At 52.9% G+C, this 15,849-nt stretch overlaps 1 protein-coding gene across 1 annotated transcript in view; it reads right to left on the bottom strand.

The window, feature by feature from the left end:
* Positions 1-1,442: 1,442 nt before the first annotated feature.
* LOC139257747 (carbohydrate-responsive element-binding protein-like) overlaps positions 1,443-15,849 on the bottom strand; it is a 30,604-nt gene continuing 16,197 nt past the window's right edge. The window contains exons 3-6 of the mRNA XM_070874610.1: positions 10,786-10,913; positions 9,211-9,334; positions 7,128-7,257; positions 1,443-2,810 (exon numbers count right to left, since the gene is read on the bottom strand). Coding sequence (XP_070730711.1) covers positions 2,701-2,810; positions 7,128-7,257; positions 9,211-9,334; positions 10,786-10,913 — 492 coding nt within the window. The 3' untranslated portion in view covers positions 1,443-2,700. The remainder of the gene's footprint in view (positions 2,811-7,127; positions 7,258-9,210; positions 9,335-10,785; positions 10,914-15,849) is intronic.

The raw sequence follows: 15,849 nt of genomic DNA, 5'->3' as shown, positions 1-15,849 counted from the left end.
GCATGACAAAAATCCTGAAAGCCTTTCGAAAGTCTCAAGAAGCATCTTGTCCCATTAGCAATCTTTGTGAAGGCTGGGAGGATCATGGGATGAATAAGTGAGGGATAAATGAAGGGACAGGAAGACCAAGGCAAAGCAGGAATCTGCGGGCAATGGAGAGAATGAGGGAGCCCCTGACTCCTGTTTGACGGGAGCTGAAGTGGGGGACTATCTCCAGAAATCCACATTGCAGCATGTCGGGGGGAGTGGGAGCTGGGTTTGAGGCTGTCGGGGGGATGGGGAGCTGGGTTTGAGGCTGTCGGGGGCAGTGGGAGCTGGGTTTGAGGCTGTCGGGGGAACGGGGAGCTGGGTTTGAGGCTGTCGGGGGGGATGGGGAGCTGGGTTTGAGGCTGTCGGGGGATTGGGAGCTGGGTTTGAGGCTGTCGGGGGGAGTGGGAGCTGGGTTTGAGGTTGTCGGGGGATTGGGAGCTGGGTTTGAGGCTGTCGGGGGCAGTGGGAGCTGGGTTTGAGGTTGTCGGGGGATTGGGAGCTGGGTTTGAGGCTGTCGGGGGATTGGGAGCTGGGTTTGAGGCTGTCGGGGGGAGTGGGAGCTGGGTTTGAGGCTGTCGGGGGGAGTGGGAGCTGGGTTTGAGGCTGTCGGGGGGATGGGGAGCTGGGTTTGAGGTTGTCGGGGGATTGGGAGCTGGGTTTGAGGTTGTCGGGGGAACGGGGAGCTGGGTTTGAGGTTGTCGGGGGAACGGGGAGCTGGGTTTGAGGCTGTCGGGGGGAGTGGGAGCTGGGTTTGAGGCTGTCGGGGGGATTGGGAGCTGGGTTTGAGGCTGTCGGGGGGAGTGGGAGCTGGGTTTGAGGTTGTCGGGGGAACGGGGAGCTGGGTTTGAGGTTGTCGGGGGATTGGGAGCTGGGTTTGAGGCTGTCGGGGGGATGGGGAGCTGGGTTTGAGGCTGTCGGGGGGAGTGGGAGCTGGGTTTGAGGTTGTCGGGGGATTGGGAGCTGGGTTTGAGGCTGTCGGGGGGATGGGGAGCTGGGTTTGAGGTTGTCGGGGGATTGGGAGCTGGGTTTGAGGTTGTCGGGGGATTGGGAGCTGGGTTTGAGGTTGTCGGGGGGATGGGGAGCTGGGTTTGAGGTTGTCGGGGGAACGGGGAGCTGGGTTTGAGGCTGTCGGGGGAACGGGGAGCTGGGTTTGAGGCTGTCGGGGGGATGGGGAGCTGGGTTTGAGGTTGTCGGGGGATTGGGAGCTGGGTTTGAGGCTGTCGGGGGGAGTGGGAGCTGGGTTTGAGGCTGTCGGGGGATTGGGAGCTGGGTTTGAGGTTGTCGGGGGGAGTGGGAGCTGGGTTTGAGGCTGTCGGGGGGAGTGGGAGCTGGGTTTGAGGCTGTCGGGGGATTGGGAGCTGGGTTTGAGGCTGTCGGGGGGAGTGGGAGCTGGGTTTGAGGCTGTCGGGGGATTGGGAGCTGGGTTTGAGGCTGTCGGGGGGAGTGGGAGCTGGGTTTGAGGCTGTCGGGGGGAGTGGGAGCTGGGTTTGAGGCTGTCGGGGGATTGGGAGCTGGGTTTGAGGCTGTCGGGGGGATGGGGAGCTGGGTTTGAGGCTGTCGGGGGATTGGGAGCTGGGTTTGAGGCTGTCGGGGGGAGTGGGAGCTGGGTTTGAGGCTGTCGGGGGAACGGGGAGCTGGGTTTGAGGCTGTCGGGGGAACGGGGAGCTGGGTTTGAGGCTGTCGGGGGGAGTGGGAGCTGGGTTTGAGGTTGTCGGGGGGAGTGGGAGCTGGGTTTGAGGCTGTCGGGGGAACGGGGAGCTGGGTTTGAGGTTGTCGGGGGGAGTGGGAGCTGGGTTTGAGGTGGTCACTGGAGTCCCGTGGTACAGGAGAGCAGTTGGTTTCCTGACAGCACGTGACACCATCACTGCCCCCAGCTCTCTGCTGGCCCAACCCGAAGCACAGGCCAGTAGAACGGTGAATGTGTCTGTGCCACAGCCCCACTGTTACAACCCGGCTTAACATCGGAGCCTGTGCTGCACTCACCGCCCATCAGGGCAAGCACCGAGACCACTATCTACTGAGGGGGTCAGAGCTCTTCTGCCACAGAGAGCATCGTTCTCCTCCCCCAGCACCACCGATAGATTCCCACTGCAAACCCACTGGAGACATTCATGGTGCTGGGAGTGAATCAAATGAAAACAATGTCCACGCTTTGGAACTTGAGTGGGGAAGAAAAAAAATCAGAAAAACAGGTCAGAAATGGCCTAACAACTATTGACTGGATCTTCGAGCTGTCCCGGCAAACCACACAACCTCTGCATGCCAGTGAAATGCCGAGGGACGAGAAGTGGCGTGTTATTCGAATGTTATAATGCGGCTCCTGCTCCTTACAGGTGTGATCTTTCTCTGCGCCTCACTCAAAGTTGCTTCATCCATGGACTCTCCCCTGTCCTATCATGTCCTGTGCACTGGTCTATGAGACGAAAATTGGCCCCTCTAGTTACATTCAGTCCTAAACATCAAACTCATTTACAACAGTCAGGCGTTACAGGAGCAATTTTATAAAAACACATTCAGCATCTAAGAGAAAGACGGAGAATAAATGAGCACTGGTGGTCCTTGAACCCAATACCCTGAAGCATCAAACACAGAGCAGCTGCTCTCTGTTCTCTCACTGCACCAGGAGGCTCAGCTTCCCACACTGTCGAGCTCCAGTACCTGGGGTGTGCACTAGGGGAGACTCGGATTCCTCACGGCCAGCCTCGCCTGCTCGGGGACAAGAGCTGGGTCCGATAGGATCGAGCTGGAGGTGCTCAGTTGTCGAAGGGAGTTCAGTGCAGCTGTTGACAAATAAAGACTGATCAGAAATGAATTAAAATCAGGGCAATAATCAATAAATAGGTCACTCAGTCAAACAGTACATTACGCTGGGCAGGTAACCTCCAACAGGTGCCAACTTCAGCCCAGCTCCGAAATCACTGGTAACACTTAATGCTTGTGCTTAATGTGAAAAATTTAAATGTACCTTTTTCCAAATTCAGATTAAAACTAGCATTAAATAAACCGCCACAAATGGCAGCTTTCATCAAGTTGCAAAGGGTGGGTGGGTCCCGAACAAGTGCCAAACCACAACAGGAGCTGAAACCCAGCCATCTTACAATAACTTAGTTACAAGGTGACTTTAACAGTGAGTATCCCAAGGGGAATCCAAGACTGAGCTCGCGCTAGAGAATTACAAACACAGTCAAAGAGATGGGGAAAAAAGCTGCAAATGAGAAGGGGGTCTAAGAGAGAATTCCCAAGAGTAGGGTGTAGAATGAAAGGCCACAGGCTGGTATATAAAGGAGAAGGGTAGTTCTCCTCAGCTGGATGGAGGTGGGTCTCTTTATTCTTGTTATATATGCAGACTATAGATATACTCTTTGTGTAGTCACTGTATAGTTGCATAAGATGGAGACTTGTTACCTGATGTACTATCAATAAGGTTTACACTATGTATATACTATGCTGGCACCACTAGAGGGTGCAACTGGTGGAGACCAGGGTTTCCTGCCCCTGTGGCAGAGGCTGTCCACCAGAGGGCACTGTGGTGGGAGACCTGAGGGTCACCTGCATAGGTGTGCAGGGCCCAGTATAAAAGGCTGCCTCACTTTGGAGTTATGAATCAAGGACCAAGGTCACTACAGTTTGAGTACAACACATTGCCTCATGGAGTCATTCATAAGTGCATTACAGACATAACTATTCTGGTAAGTCGATGCCACTCACACAGTTTTCAGGGAGTCACAGGTAGCCATGTTGTCTGAAGTGGGGTCATAACTTGAGGCAGCTTAACACCCACTACAGCTCTCCCTTCCATTCCAGGCATACTCAACACCTCTTTCCCCAAGAGTCTGTTTTGTGGAGGTCATTTTAACTCAAGAGAACGAGGACCAGCACCCACGGGAGGTGGGATAACGCTAAAACTTTGCAGTTTGGGAAACACAAAGCTACTAATCAAGACAGGAAGACCTGTGGGATATTGTGGGTGAAGGGACTATACTACTGAAAATACCAAAAATAAAATAATCACATTTTTAGTTGATTATTATTGATAATTCAATAATTGGCAAAATATCCTGGGAGGAGTTGTTAATTTTGTTATGAAAGTTATGATCGGGAACGCACTGCCTGAAAGGGTGGTCAGATTCAATAACAACTTTCAAAAGGAAATTGGATAAATAGTTGGAAAGGAAACATTTGCAGGGCTGTGGGGAAAGAGTGGGGGAATGGGACTAATTGTACAAGCTCGTTCAAAGAGACGGCACAGACATGATGGGCCGAATAGTCTGTGCTGTATAATTTTATTATTTCCCTTTCGTTACTATATTAGGTGCCTGAACATGGCACTGAGCAGGGAGGGAGGGGCAGCTGTCCCTCAACACTCACTCCACCCACAATAGTCAGCCCTTTCTCTGCACCCACCTCTCTGACCAAAGGATCTGCCACTGCTCCCTGGGTAGGAACCGTGGGAGACCCCACCCGCCCCCGCCCCCCCCCCATTACCTCCCCATTACCTTCCCCTCCCCCGCACTCCCCCTACCACCATCACCTCCCCCGCCCCTGCCCCCCCACATCCCCCTCCCCCACCCCCACCCCACAGCTCTTTCCCCCCTGCACCCGCACCTCCCCCTCGCACCTCTCCCTCCGCCTCCCCGCACCTCTCCCTCCCCCTCCTCCCTCCCCCCCGTACCTCTCCCTCCCCCCACCTCTCCCCCCCACCCCGCACCTCTCCCCCCCCGCCCCCCGCACCTCTCCCTCCCCCCCCCCGCACCTCTCCCTCCCCCCCCCCCGGCACCTCTCCCCCCCCCCGCACCTCTCCCTCCCTCCCCCAGCACCTCTCCCTCCCCCCGGACCTCTCCCCCCCCCCCGCACCTCTCTCTCCCTCCCCCCCCACCTCTCTCTCCCTCCCTCCCCCCACCCCCCGCACCTCTCCCTCCCCCCACCCCCCGCACCTCTCCCTCCCCCCCCCGCACCTCTCCCTCCCCCACCCCCCGCACCTCTCCCTCCCCCCACCCCCCGCACCTCTCCCTCCCCCCACCCCCCGCACCTCTCCCTCCCCCCACCCCCCGCACCTCTCCCTCCCCCCCCCCGCACCTCTCCCTCCCCTCCCCCGCACCTCTCATTCCCCCCCCCGCACCTCCCTCCCCCCCGCACCTCTCCCCTCCCTCACCTCCCTCCGCACCTCTCCCCTCCCTCCCCTCCCTCCCCCCCGCACCTCTCCCCTCCCTCCCCCCCCGCACTTCTCCCCTCCCTCTCCCCCCGCACCTCTCCCCCCCCGCACCTCTCCCCCCCCCGCACCTCTCCCCTCCCCTCCCTCCCTCCCCCTCTCCCCCCGCCTCCCCGCACCTCTCCCTCCCCCTCCTCCCTCCCCACACCTCTCCCCCCCACCCCGCACGTCTCCCTCCCCCCCCCGCACCTCTCCCCCCCCCCCGCACCTCTCCCCCCCCCCCCCCGCACCTCTCCCTCCCTCCCCCCGCACCTCTCCCTTCCCCCCGGACCTCTACCCCCCCCCCCCGCACCTCTCTCTCCCTCCCCCCCCCACCTCTCTCTCCCTCCCTCCCCCCACCCCCCGCACCTCTCCCTCCCCCCACCCCCCGCACCTCTCCCTCCCCCCACCCCCCGCACCTCTCCCTCCCCCCACCCCCCGCACCTCTCCCTCCCCCCCCGCACCTCTCCCTCCCCCCCCCGCACCTCTCCCCCTCCCCGCACCTCTCTCTCCCTCCCTCCCCCCACTCCCCGCACCTCTCCCTCCCCCCGGCACCTCTCCCTCCCCTCCCCGCACCTCTCCCTCCCCCCCCGCACCACTCTCTCCCTCCCCCCCCCCACCTCCTCTCCTCCCTCCTCCCTCCCCCCCCGCACCCCTCCCCCCGCACCTCTCCCTTCCCCCCGCACCTCTCCCTCCCCCCGCACCTCTCCCTCCCCCCACCCCCCGCACCTCTCCCTCCCCCAACCCCCCTCACCTCTCCCTCCCCTCCCCCGCACCTCTCATTCCCCCCCCGCACCTCCCTCCCCCCCGCACCTCTCCCTCCCTCCCCCCCGCACCCCCGCACCTCTCCCTCCCCTCCACCCCGCACCTCTCCCTCCCCTCCACCCCCGCACCTCTCCCTCCCCTCCACCCTGCACCTCTCCCTCCCCTCCACCCCCATCCCCTCCCCTCCACCCCCTCCCCTCCCCTCCACTCCACCCCCTCCCCCTCCCCTCCACCCCCTCCCCCTCCCCTCCACTCGCACCCTCCCCTCCACCCCCTCCCCTCCCCTCCCCCTCCCGCACCTCTCCCTCCCGCTCCCGCACCATTCCCTCCCTCTCCCGCACCTCTCCCTCCCTCCCCGCACCTCTCCCTTCCGCCCCCCGCACTTCTCCCTCCCCCCCCCGCACCTCTCCCTCTCCCTCCCCCCCCACCTCTCCCTTCCCTCCCCTCCCCACCCATCCCCTCCCCACCCCTCCCCTCCCCCCCCACCCACATCTCTCCCTCCCCCCCACCCACACCTCTCCCTCCCCCCCCCCACCCACACCTCTCCCTCCCCCCCCCCACCCACACCTCTCCCTCCCCCCCCCCCACCCACACCTCTCCCTCCCCCCCCACTCCTCCCCCTCCCCCCCACTCCTCCCCCTCCCCCCCCACACCTCTCCCTCCCCCCCACACCTCTCCCTCCCACCCCACACCTCTCCCTCCTCCCCCCCACACCTCTCCCTCCTCCCCCCCACACCTCTCCCTCCTCCCCCCCTACCTCTCCCTCCTCCACCCACACCTCTCCCTCCCCACCCCACCTCTCCCTCCCCCCCCCACCTCTCCCTCCCCCCCTCTCCCTCCCCCCTCCCCACCCCCCACACCTCTCCCTCGCCCCACCCCCCACACCTCTCCCTCGCCCCACCCCCCACACCTCTCCCTCGCCCCACCCCCCACACCTCTCCCTCGCCCCACCCCCCACACCTCTCCCTCGCCCCACCCCCCACACCTCTCCCTCGCCCCACCCCCCACACTTCTCCCTCGCCCCACCCCCCACACCACTCCTCCCTCCTCCTCGCCCCAACCCCCCCTCCTCTCCCTCGCCCCAACCCCCCCTCCTCTCCCTCGCCCCACAACAGGGTGCACTGTGAATACGACAGGTACTTACTGAGTCGCAGTGCTGGGAGGGAGCAGTGTTGCTCCAGCCAAGCCAGAGCTGTTTGACACAGGTCGTCCACACTGCCTGTGGAAACCATCCCATTAAATGACTCAAACAGCGGGCGGATAATGATGCTGAACTATGGAAATCTGTTAAGGATAAAACAGGCAAGTAGCCAAGGATGACTCGTTGGAGGCTACATCAAACTTGTTTAACAAAGGATTTTTATACACCTTAATTGCCATTTTGAAGGAATGAACTGAACGTTGTCATGACTGTAAGAGGTAGAAAGTGCCCCCAACCCTGTTTCCATGGTTTTTACTGCAGCTGCGGTTTAGGTGGCCTCTTGAGTGACATTCGGCTCTTTGGTTTTTTTTGTTTTGATCCGGAGGTCAATGTAAATGGGGTGGTGACAACACCGGAGGGCAGAAGCTGGTGGCGGAGCAGAGTCGCTGCCGCAATGATGTCACCACGGGTCTCCCCTTCACTTAAAGGGTTTTGGCCGGACCAGCGGCCTGGCACCCGAGGTGGGGTGTTGGGTTGCCTATTGGCGGCCCGGCCAAACCCGGGGGCATAACTGTCGGGCTGACAAAATAAACATGGTGGCCGCGGCAGTGAGCCCTCCCCTTTAAGGGAAGCCACCGTTGCAGAAGGCCACAGCCTCCCTGGACCACCGGGTGAGAGCTTGTTTTGGCAGCACCGGGCGGGGCGAAGCTGTTCAGAGGGGAATGTCCCGTCAAGGGAGTAGATTGGCGGTGCGCACGGTGATGATGAGCTTACCACAGATCAGCAGCAGCGGAGTGATAGCGGGTGATCGGGGCACCGCCGGGAAACCTCGGATAGGTTAGTGGGCTAGCAGTGGCCACTCCACTCCGCAGCGTGGGCGCCGATTTGCGGTGGTAGCAGGCCTTCAGGAGAGGGGCAATTTCAGCCCCTAATATTCTTAAAGTCACATTTCTTTATTACCTTAACAGATTTCTTCCTCGTGCTTTATACAGTCCATTGCTGGACTTCTCAGCCATTGTAAAGATCTCTGAATACAAAACCACATACGGGAGTGAGTTACACGCTGTAATCTAACCGGGGGGTTGATGAAGAGAATAACGGGTATCCTGGTTCCCAGTCATGCAAAGAATTAGCCAGTGAGACCAGGCATGAGCGTAGCTCACATTGATTGGATGGGTGAGCAGGCTTCCAGTCGGAGAGGGGGGTCGTGGGAAGAGTGCGAGTCGATGAGAGGGTGAGTACCACTGACCCCAGAGCGGCCCTGACCCCAGAGTGGCCCTGACCGATAAAATGTCGTGACCCCGGAAGGTTACCACCTCCAAGCGGGATGTGGGCCAATTTCGCCCCCTCTGTATCCACTCTATCAAAACTTTTCATAATTTTAAAGACCTCTATTAGGTCACCCCTCAGCCTTCTCTTTTCAAGGGAAAAGAGACCCAGCCTGTTCATCCTTTCCTGATATGTATATCCTCGCATATCTGGTATCATCCTTGTAAATCTTCTCTGCCCCCTCTCCAGTGCCTCGATATCCTTTTTATAACATGGTGACCAGAACAGTTATGTATGCAACCTAGGCAGCCTGAATCATACCGCCACCAGAGGCTTTACCTGTTGGAGTCCCAAGGGATCCCAGCATCCCTTGGCAGCACTGTATATAAGCAGGCCTCCCATGCTGTATTGGCACTCTGGAGTTTGAATAAAGGAGCGAAGGTCATACTTACTCATTGTCTACAGTATTCAGTTGCATTACTTTATTATGAGCATAACAAGGACTGTACGTAGTGCTCCAAGTGTGGTCTAACCAAGGTTCGATACAGGTTTAGCAAAACTTCTCTACTTTTCAATTCTATCCATTTAGAGTCACCCTCCATGAAACACTGTGCCTCTCACAAGGAGCTAAAGTGAACCAGTTGGGTTTACCCGAGACCGGAGATGTCACAATGGAGAACGGTGTAACCAGGTCGTGGAATGAAACCTACCGCCTCCGCACTGCCACATCCAGTGTGAAGCCAGCTGTCCAGTGCAATTATTTTAGTCACAATGTGATTAAAGCAGGGATGGCTGATAAAGGGTTGATAAAGGATACAATCCAGAACTTCCAGTTACGCAGTGTCCGCACTCGCACATACTCATTGAACATCTCTTTGGTCTGTCGGAAGCGTTGCCGGCTGATCGGCACTCCTGTGGCTGGAAGCTGCTGCTGACACACGCTGGCAATGAGAAGATAAAAGACCACTTTCTCAGCTGCTCCACTGACCATGTCCATCCAGCCATGCTACAACTAAACACCACCAGCCCCAGTGCTCCTAACCTCGCGAGAGAGGCAACATACATCATAAACCTCAGGCCAATTCAGGGTGAAAACAACTCTGGGAAATTCCTCTCCAATCCCCGACGGCGATCAAAGCAGGTTCGAGAAGACCACGAGCCAAATCACTCAATACCCAGGGCAGGTACGGCATGGATTAGATACAGAGTAAAGCTCCCTCTACACTGTCCCATCAAACACCCCCAGGGCAGGTACGGCATGGATTAGATACAGAGTAAAGCTCCCTCTACACTGTCCCATCAAACACTCCTGGGGCAGGTACACGGGGTTAGATACAGAGTAAAGCTCCCTCTACACTGTCCCATTAAACACTCCCAGGGCAGGTACAGCACGGGGTTAGATACAGAGTAAAGCTCCCTCTACACTGTCCCATCAAACACTCCCAGGGCAGGTACAGCACGGGGTTAGATACAGAGTAAAGCTCTCTCTACACTGTCCCATCAAACACTCCCGGGGCAGGTACACGGGGTTAGATACAGAGTAAAGCTCCTCTACACTGTCCCATCAAACACTCCTGGGGCAGGTACACGGGGTTAGATACAGAGTAAAGCTCCCTCTACACTGTCCCATCAAACACTCCCAGGGCAGGTACAGGGGGTTAGATACAGAGTAAAGCTCCCTCTACACTGTCCCATCACACACTCCCAGGGCAGGTACAGCACGGGGTTAGATACAGAGTAAAGCTCCCTCTACACAGTCCCATCAAACACTCCCAGGGTGGTACAGCACGGGGTTAGATACAGAATAAAGCTCCCTCTACACTGTCCCATCAAACACTCCCAGAGTAGGTACAGCACGGGGTTAGATACAGAGTAAAGCTCCCTCTACATTGTCCCATCAAACACTCCCAGGGCAGGTACAGCACGGGTTATATACAGAGTAAAGCTCCCTTACACTGTCCCATTAAACACTCCCAGGGCAGGTACAGCACGGGGTTAGATACAGAGTAAAGCTCCCTCTACACAGTCCCATCAAACACTCCCAGGGCAGGTACAGCACGGGGTTAGACACAGAGTAAAGCTCCCTCTACACTGTCCCATCAAACACTCCCAGGGCAGGTACAGGGGGTTAGATACAGAGTAAAGCTCCCTCTACACAGTCCCATCAAACACTCCCAGGGCAGGTACAGCACGGGGTTAGACACAGAGTAAAGCTCCCTCTACACTGTCCCATCAAACACTCCCAGGGCAGGTACAGCATGGGTTAGATACACAGTAAAGCTCCCTCTACACAGTCCCATCAAACACACCCAGGGCAGGTACACGGGGTTAGATACAGAATAAAGCTCCCTCTACACTGCAGTTGCTGAAAGAGCTGCACGGAAACTCTTACTTGATTGCAGCGTTGATCTTCTCGATATCTTCCCGAATTCTGTGTGCCTCTTCCTGTGCCTGAGCCCGTTCCTGCTGTAGTTTGGCAATGTACTCGACTGTCTTCTGCAGTGTAGTGGCCTTGCTCACCTACAAGAACCATACAAGAGCAAGAATATGCCCGAGTGTAATAAAACCAGCTCTTCATTTGGATTTGAAAAGCAGCAGAAGGGCGATGGAGGCTACTTTAGTGAAAAGAGACTTGAGACACAGAGACTATCTCCACTGGAGCTGAGAAGGCCAAGAGGGGATTTAATAGGGGACAGATTCTAAAGAGGAGATGCAGGCCTGGACTGGAAATGCTGGAAGTGGTTTATCGAGAAAGGAAGATAATGCCAAAACAAGAATCAGGCACAGAGGGGCAGGTTTTATTTTATTGTAATGTCTGTAAGCTTGTAATGTTTGTAGCTCCACACTGTGGATGTGGACGTATTGTGTACTGCAACTGCATAGTTAATAATAAACAGAACCAGGCAGATTTCCAGAGGCTTCCGAGAGAGCTGCCTGTCATGTTGGAAGCTGTGTGCTGTGCTCTGTGAATATATCACATTTGGCAATTGAGATGGGATTTTTCAGATGATTTAAAGCTTAAATTCTGTTGGTGAAGGATTCAGCCAGCCGACAGAGAGACTTTGGAAGTTTCTGTCTTTGGAAAAAGCTACAAAATCGGGGGTAAAATACAGCACATGGTGTGAACAGCTAGAGATTAAAATGGCAGGTGTAATGGGACATTTGGGGAAATATAGACACGACCAGGAACGTTTTAAAGTGTATGTGGATCGGCTAGAAATGTATTTCACTGCAAATAACATAATCGAAGTTCCAGACAATGCAGTCCAGAACCGGGCTGTGTTGGAACGTAAGAAAGCGATCTTCTTATCGGTGGTGGGTCCGGCATTGTACGAAACCCTTGTAAATCTGCTTGTGCCTGACGAGCCAAAGGACACAATGCTTAAAGAGATTTTAACGAAGCTGGAGCAGCACTATAACCCCAAACCGTTAGAAATTGCTGAAAGCTATCGTTTCAGGATTCGGAATCAAAAGGCTGATGAAAGTATCAGTGATTACATCGTAGCATTAAAAAAAGCTACTGATGCACTGTAATTTTGGAACCTTTCAAAACCGCGCCTTATGGGATCGTTTTGTTTGTGGGGTGAAAAATGATACGATCAGAAGGAAGTTATTGACGACGGATGACTTGACCTCTGAGATTGCTTGTCAGACAGCGAGATCGATGGGCATGGCCGAAAAATATTCCCGAGAATTAAATAATAATTACGGTCGTCAGTCAACCGAGGTAAATCACCTGCAGGTTCAAAGTAAAAGACGGGCATGACTGAAAGTCTCAGAAACTGGAAATTCTACCAGAGCGTCGAAGTCGTGCTATAGGTGCCTGGGACAACACATTGCTCAAAGTTATCCATACGTGAAGGCAGAGTGTTTCTTCTGCAGAAAGACTGGGCATCTTGCGAAGGCATGCCGACTGAAGGGTAAACCAGTTTTTAAAGCTATGAGTCCAGCGTTCAAAATTATGAGTAGAAATCCCAAGGGACTACATAGCATGGAAGAACAACAACAGGACGAGGAGATGTTAGAGTTACACGTCATCAGGACCATGAGGTTAACGGACAGCGATTTGGGAAGCATCAAAATCCACATAGATGTTGCAGGATTCAAGATACTAATGGAAACTGACATGGGTGCATCCGTGAGTGTAGTACCGGAGTCACTATATCGCGACAAATTGCGTGATTTTCAACTGGAGAAATCCAAGATAGAGCTTCGAGGCTACTCGGGAGAGAAAATTCCTGTGGTAGGTCATATCACCGTACCGGTGAAATATAAAGATCAATTTCAGAACTTGCCTCTAATAGTAGTGAAAGGAGGCAAGCCTGCCTTACTAGGAAGAAATTGGTTGAGTTCACTGAAGCTGGATTGGAGTAAGATTTTCTGTGTGGAAGCGAGATTTTCATCAACAGATGAAGTTATCAAGAAGTATCCGAAGGTGTTCTGCGAAACGGGCAATCCGATCCAAGGCTTCAAGGCGAGTGTCAGGGTACAGAAGGATGCTAGATCGGTTTACTACAAGCCACGTTCCGTACCATATGCACTCAAGGAGAAAGTTGAGCAAGAACTCAAAAGACTAGAGACTCAGAACATTATTTGTAAGATAGATCGATGTAATTGGGCTACACCCATTGTTGTTGTACCTAAGTCCGATGGTAAGGTAAGATTGTGTGGTGATTATAAAGTAACCGTAAACCAGGTTCTAGAGGGTAATGTCCCCAATACATTGCCGAATATAGAAGATTTGTTCACAACACTGACAGGTGGTCAGATCTTCTCAAAACTGGATCTTACGAATGCCTACTTACAACTTGAACTAGATGAGGAGTCCAAGTCATGTTTGACTATAAATACTCATCTAGGCCTATATCAATTTAATAGGCTACCGTTTGGAGTGTCTTCCGCCCCTGCCATATTCCAAGGGGTGATGAACCAGATATTGCAAGGTATTGAAGGGGTAGTATATTATTTGGATGACATACTAATTTCAGCACCAAATAGGCAAATTCATAATAACATATTGAATTAAGTCCTCAAACGGCTAGAGAAGCACAGAGTACATGTGTCTGCTCGTAAGTGTGAGTTATTTAAAAGCTCAGTGAAGTACTTAGGGTACAGAGTAGACAAAGATGGTTTACATCCAACCACGGAAAAATTGGATGCAATCAGAAATGCACCCACTCCCAGGAATGTCACTGAACTTCGTTCATTCTTGGGTCTTTTGAACTATTATGGGAAGTTCCTACCAAATTTGGCTACAGTATTACATCCACTGAATGAACTTTTGAAAAAACAGGTCCATTGGAAGTGGTCAAAAGAATGCGATACAGCATTCAAGGAGTGTAAAAGCAAATTAGTAGAGAGCACCATGTTAGTTCACTGTGACATATCTAAGGAGATTAAGCTAGCATGTGATGCCTCTCCGTATAGAGTTGGGGCAGTAATCTCTCATGTATCACGTAATGAGGAGGAGAGACCAATTGCTTTTGCTTCACGCACTCTCACTGGCACCGAGAGTAATTATGCGCAAATTGAAAGGGAAGCTTTGGCATTAATTTTTGGGGTCAAGAAGTTTCACAAATACTTGTATGGTCGTAAGTTTACCATCGTTACGGACCATAAGCCCCTAACAGCAATCCTCCATCCAAAGTCCCCAGTTCCAACATTAGCTGCAGCCTGAATGCAGAGATGGGCTTTGATTTTGTCAGCATATACATATGATATTGAATACAACCGATCAGCTGATCACAGTAATGCTGATGCAATGTCTAGATTGCCTTCCCCATCACAAGTTACACCCGATAGGGAAGAAGTGTTTTATTTTTCATACATTGATGAACTGCCAGTCACAGCTGAAGAGATTGGTAGAGCAACCAAACGTGACCCAGTGATGTCAAAGGTGTATGAGTATATTACAAATGGATAGCCAAACCAGGTAACAGACAAAGATAAACATCCATTCTTCATTCGCAGGAATGAATTATCAGTCGATAAAGATTGTATCATGTAGGGTGCAAGAGTGGTTATACCAAATAAATTCAGGTCCAAATTATTAGGAGACCTCCATGACCAGCATCTGGGAATGTGCTTGACCAAGAGTTTTGCACGCAGTTATTTATGGTGGACAGGTCTTGATAAAGATACAGAGTACATCGTGAGTCAGTGTACGACATGTCAATTGGTAAGCAAGCAACCACCAGTATCATTACAGCCATGGAAATGGCCTCCCAGGGTGTGGCAAAGACTATATATTGATTTTGCTGAGTTGGAAGGACAACAATTGTTCATTGTGATTGATAGCCATTCGAAGTGGGTTGAGGTGTTTCCAATGTGGAAAATAACAAATAGTAAAACATTAGACATTTTACGAAAATTATTTTCTTCATTTGGCCTCCCTGAAGAAATTGTTTCGGATAATGGACCACAATTTCGTTCAGAAGAGTTTGCACAATTCACGAGCAAAAATGGTGTGAAACACACCAAGGTTCCACCATACCATCCTGCTTCGAATGGTGCAGCAGAGCGCACTGTACAAATTGTAAAACGTGCCTTCATAAAACAAATATTAGATCCAAATCCAAGGAAACGACAGTTGTCATTGGATCACAAATTGGCTAATTTTTTGATTTGATTACATATCGAAATACTCCTCATACTACTACTGAAAGAACACCAGCAGAGTTGTTTCTCAAACGACAGCCACGAACCAGATTCTCGTTGTTAAAGCCAAATTTGAGACCCATTTAAGACAGAAAGAGAATCATGATAGAGGTAGAGTAAAAGAGAGAAATGTGAAATTAAACCAGAAGGTGAGAATGAAGAACCATCACCATAAATGGTTAAAGTGGTTACCAGGAAGAGTGGTGAAGATATGTGGTCCTCGCACATATTTGGTAAAGATGTTTGATAATGGACAGGTTAGGTTTGTTCATATTGATCATATTTTACCTACAGACATGGAAGGAGTTGAAGGTGGGAATGATTCAATTATTTCTGACTCATCAGATAATTTTGATATACCAGTAGCAAATCCTAAATCCAATGTACTGGAAACAAATCCAGGAGAGAATCAGAATGAAAGTTTGAGTCCGAGTCAGGAAAACAAAGAGCCTGAAGTTAGAGTGAGTTCAAATGAAAATCAAAGAAAATCTGTGGAGGAAAACATTCCTCAGGATGAACCTCGAATGAGTGTGAAATCGACACCATGTTTGGAAGGTTCTGTTCGAGAGCGAAGGTATCCTCTTCGAAACAGAAAACAAGTGGTAAAGTTAAATTAGTAAATATGGAAAAAAAATAAGTTTATATCCTGTGTTATGTATAAACATGAAAGTTATGTATGATGTTTGTTATGATGGCTTCTTCATTAAGGAGGGAGAAGTGTAATGTGTGTAAGCTTGTAATGTTTGTAGCTCCACACTGTGGATGTGGACGTATTGTGTACTGCAACTGCAGAGTTAAT

This window comes from Pristiophorus japonicus, unplaced genomic scaffold (assembly GCF_044704955.1).
Source record: "Pristiophorus japonicus isolate sPriJap1 unplaced genomic scaffold, sPriJap1.hap1 HAP1_SCAFFOLD_907, whole genome shotgun sequence".
Classification (NCBI taxonomy): domain Eukaryota; kingdom Metazoa; phylum Chordata; class Chondrichthyes; family Pristiophoridae; genus Pristiophorus; species Pristiophorus japonicus.
This window is presented reverse-complemented; position numbering and strand designations above follow the sequence as displayed.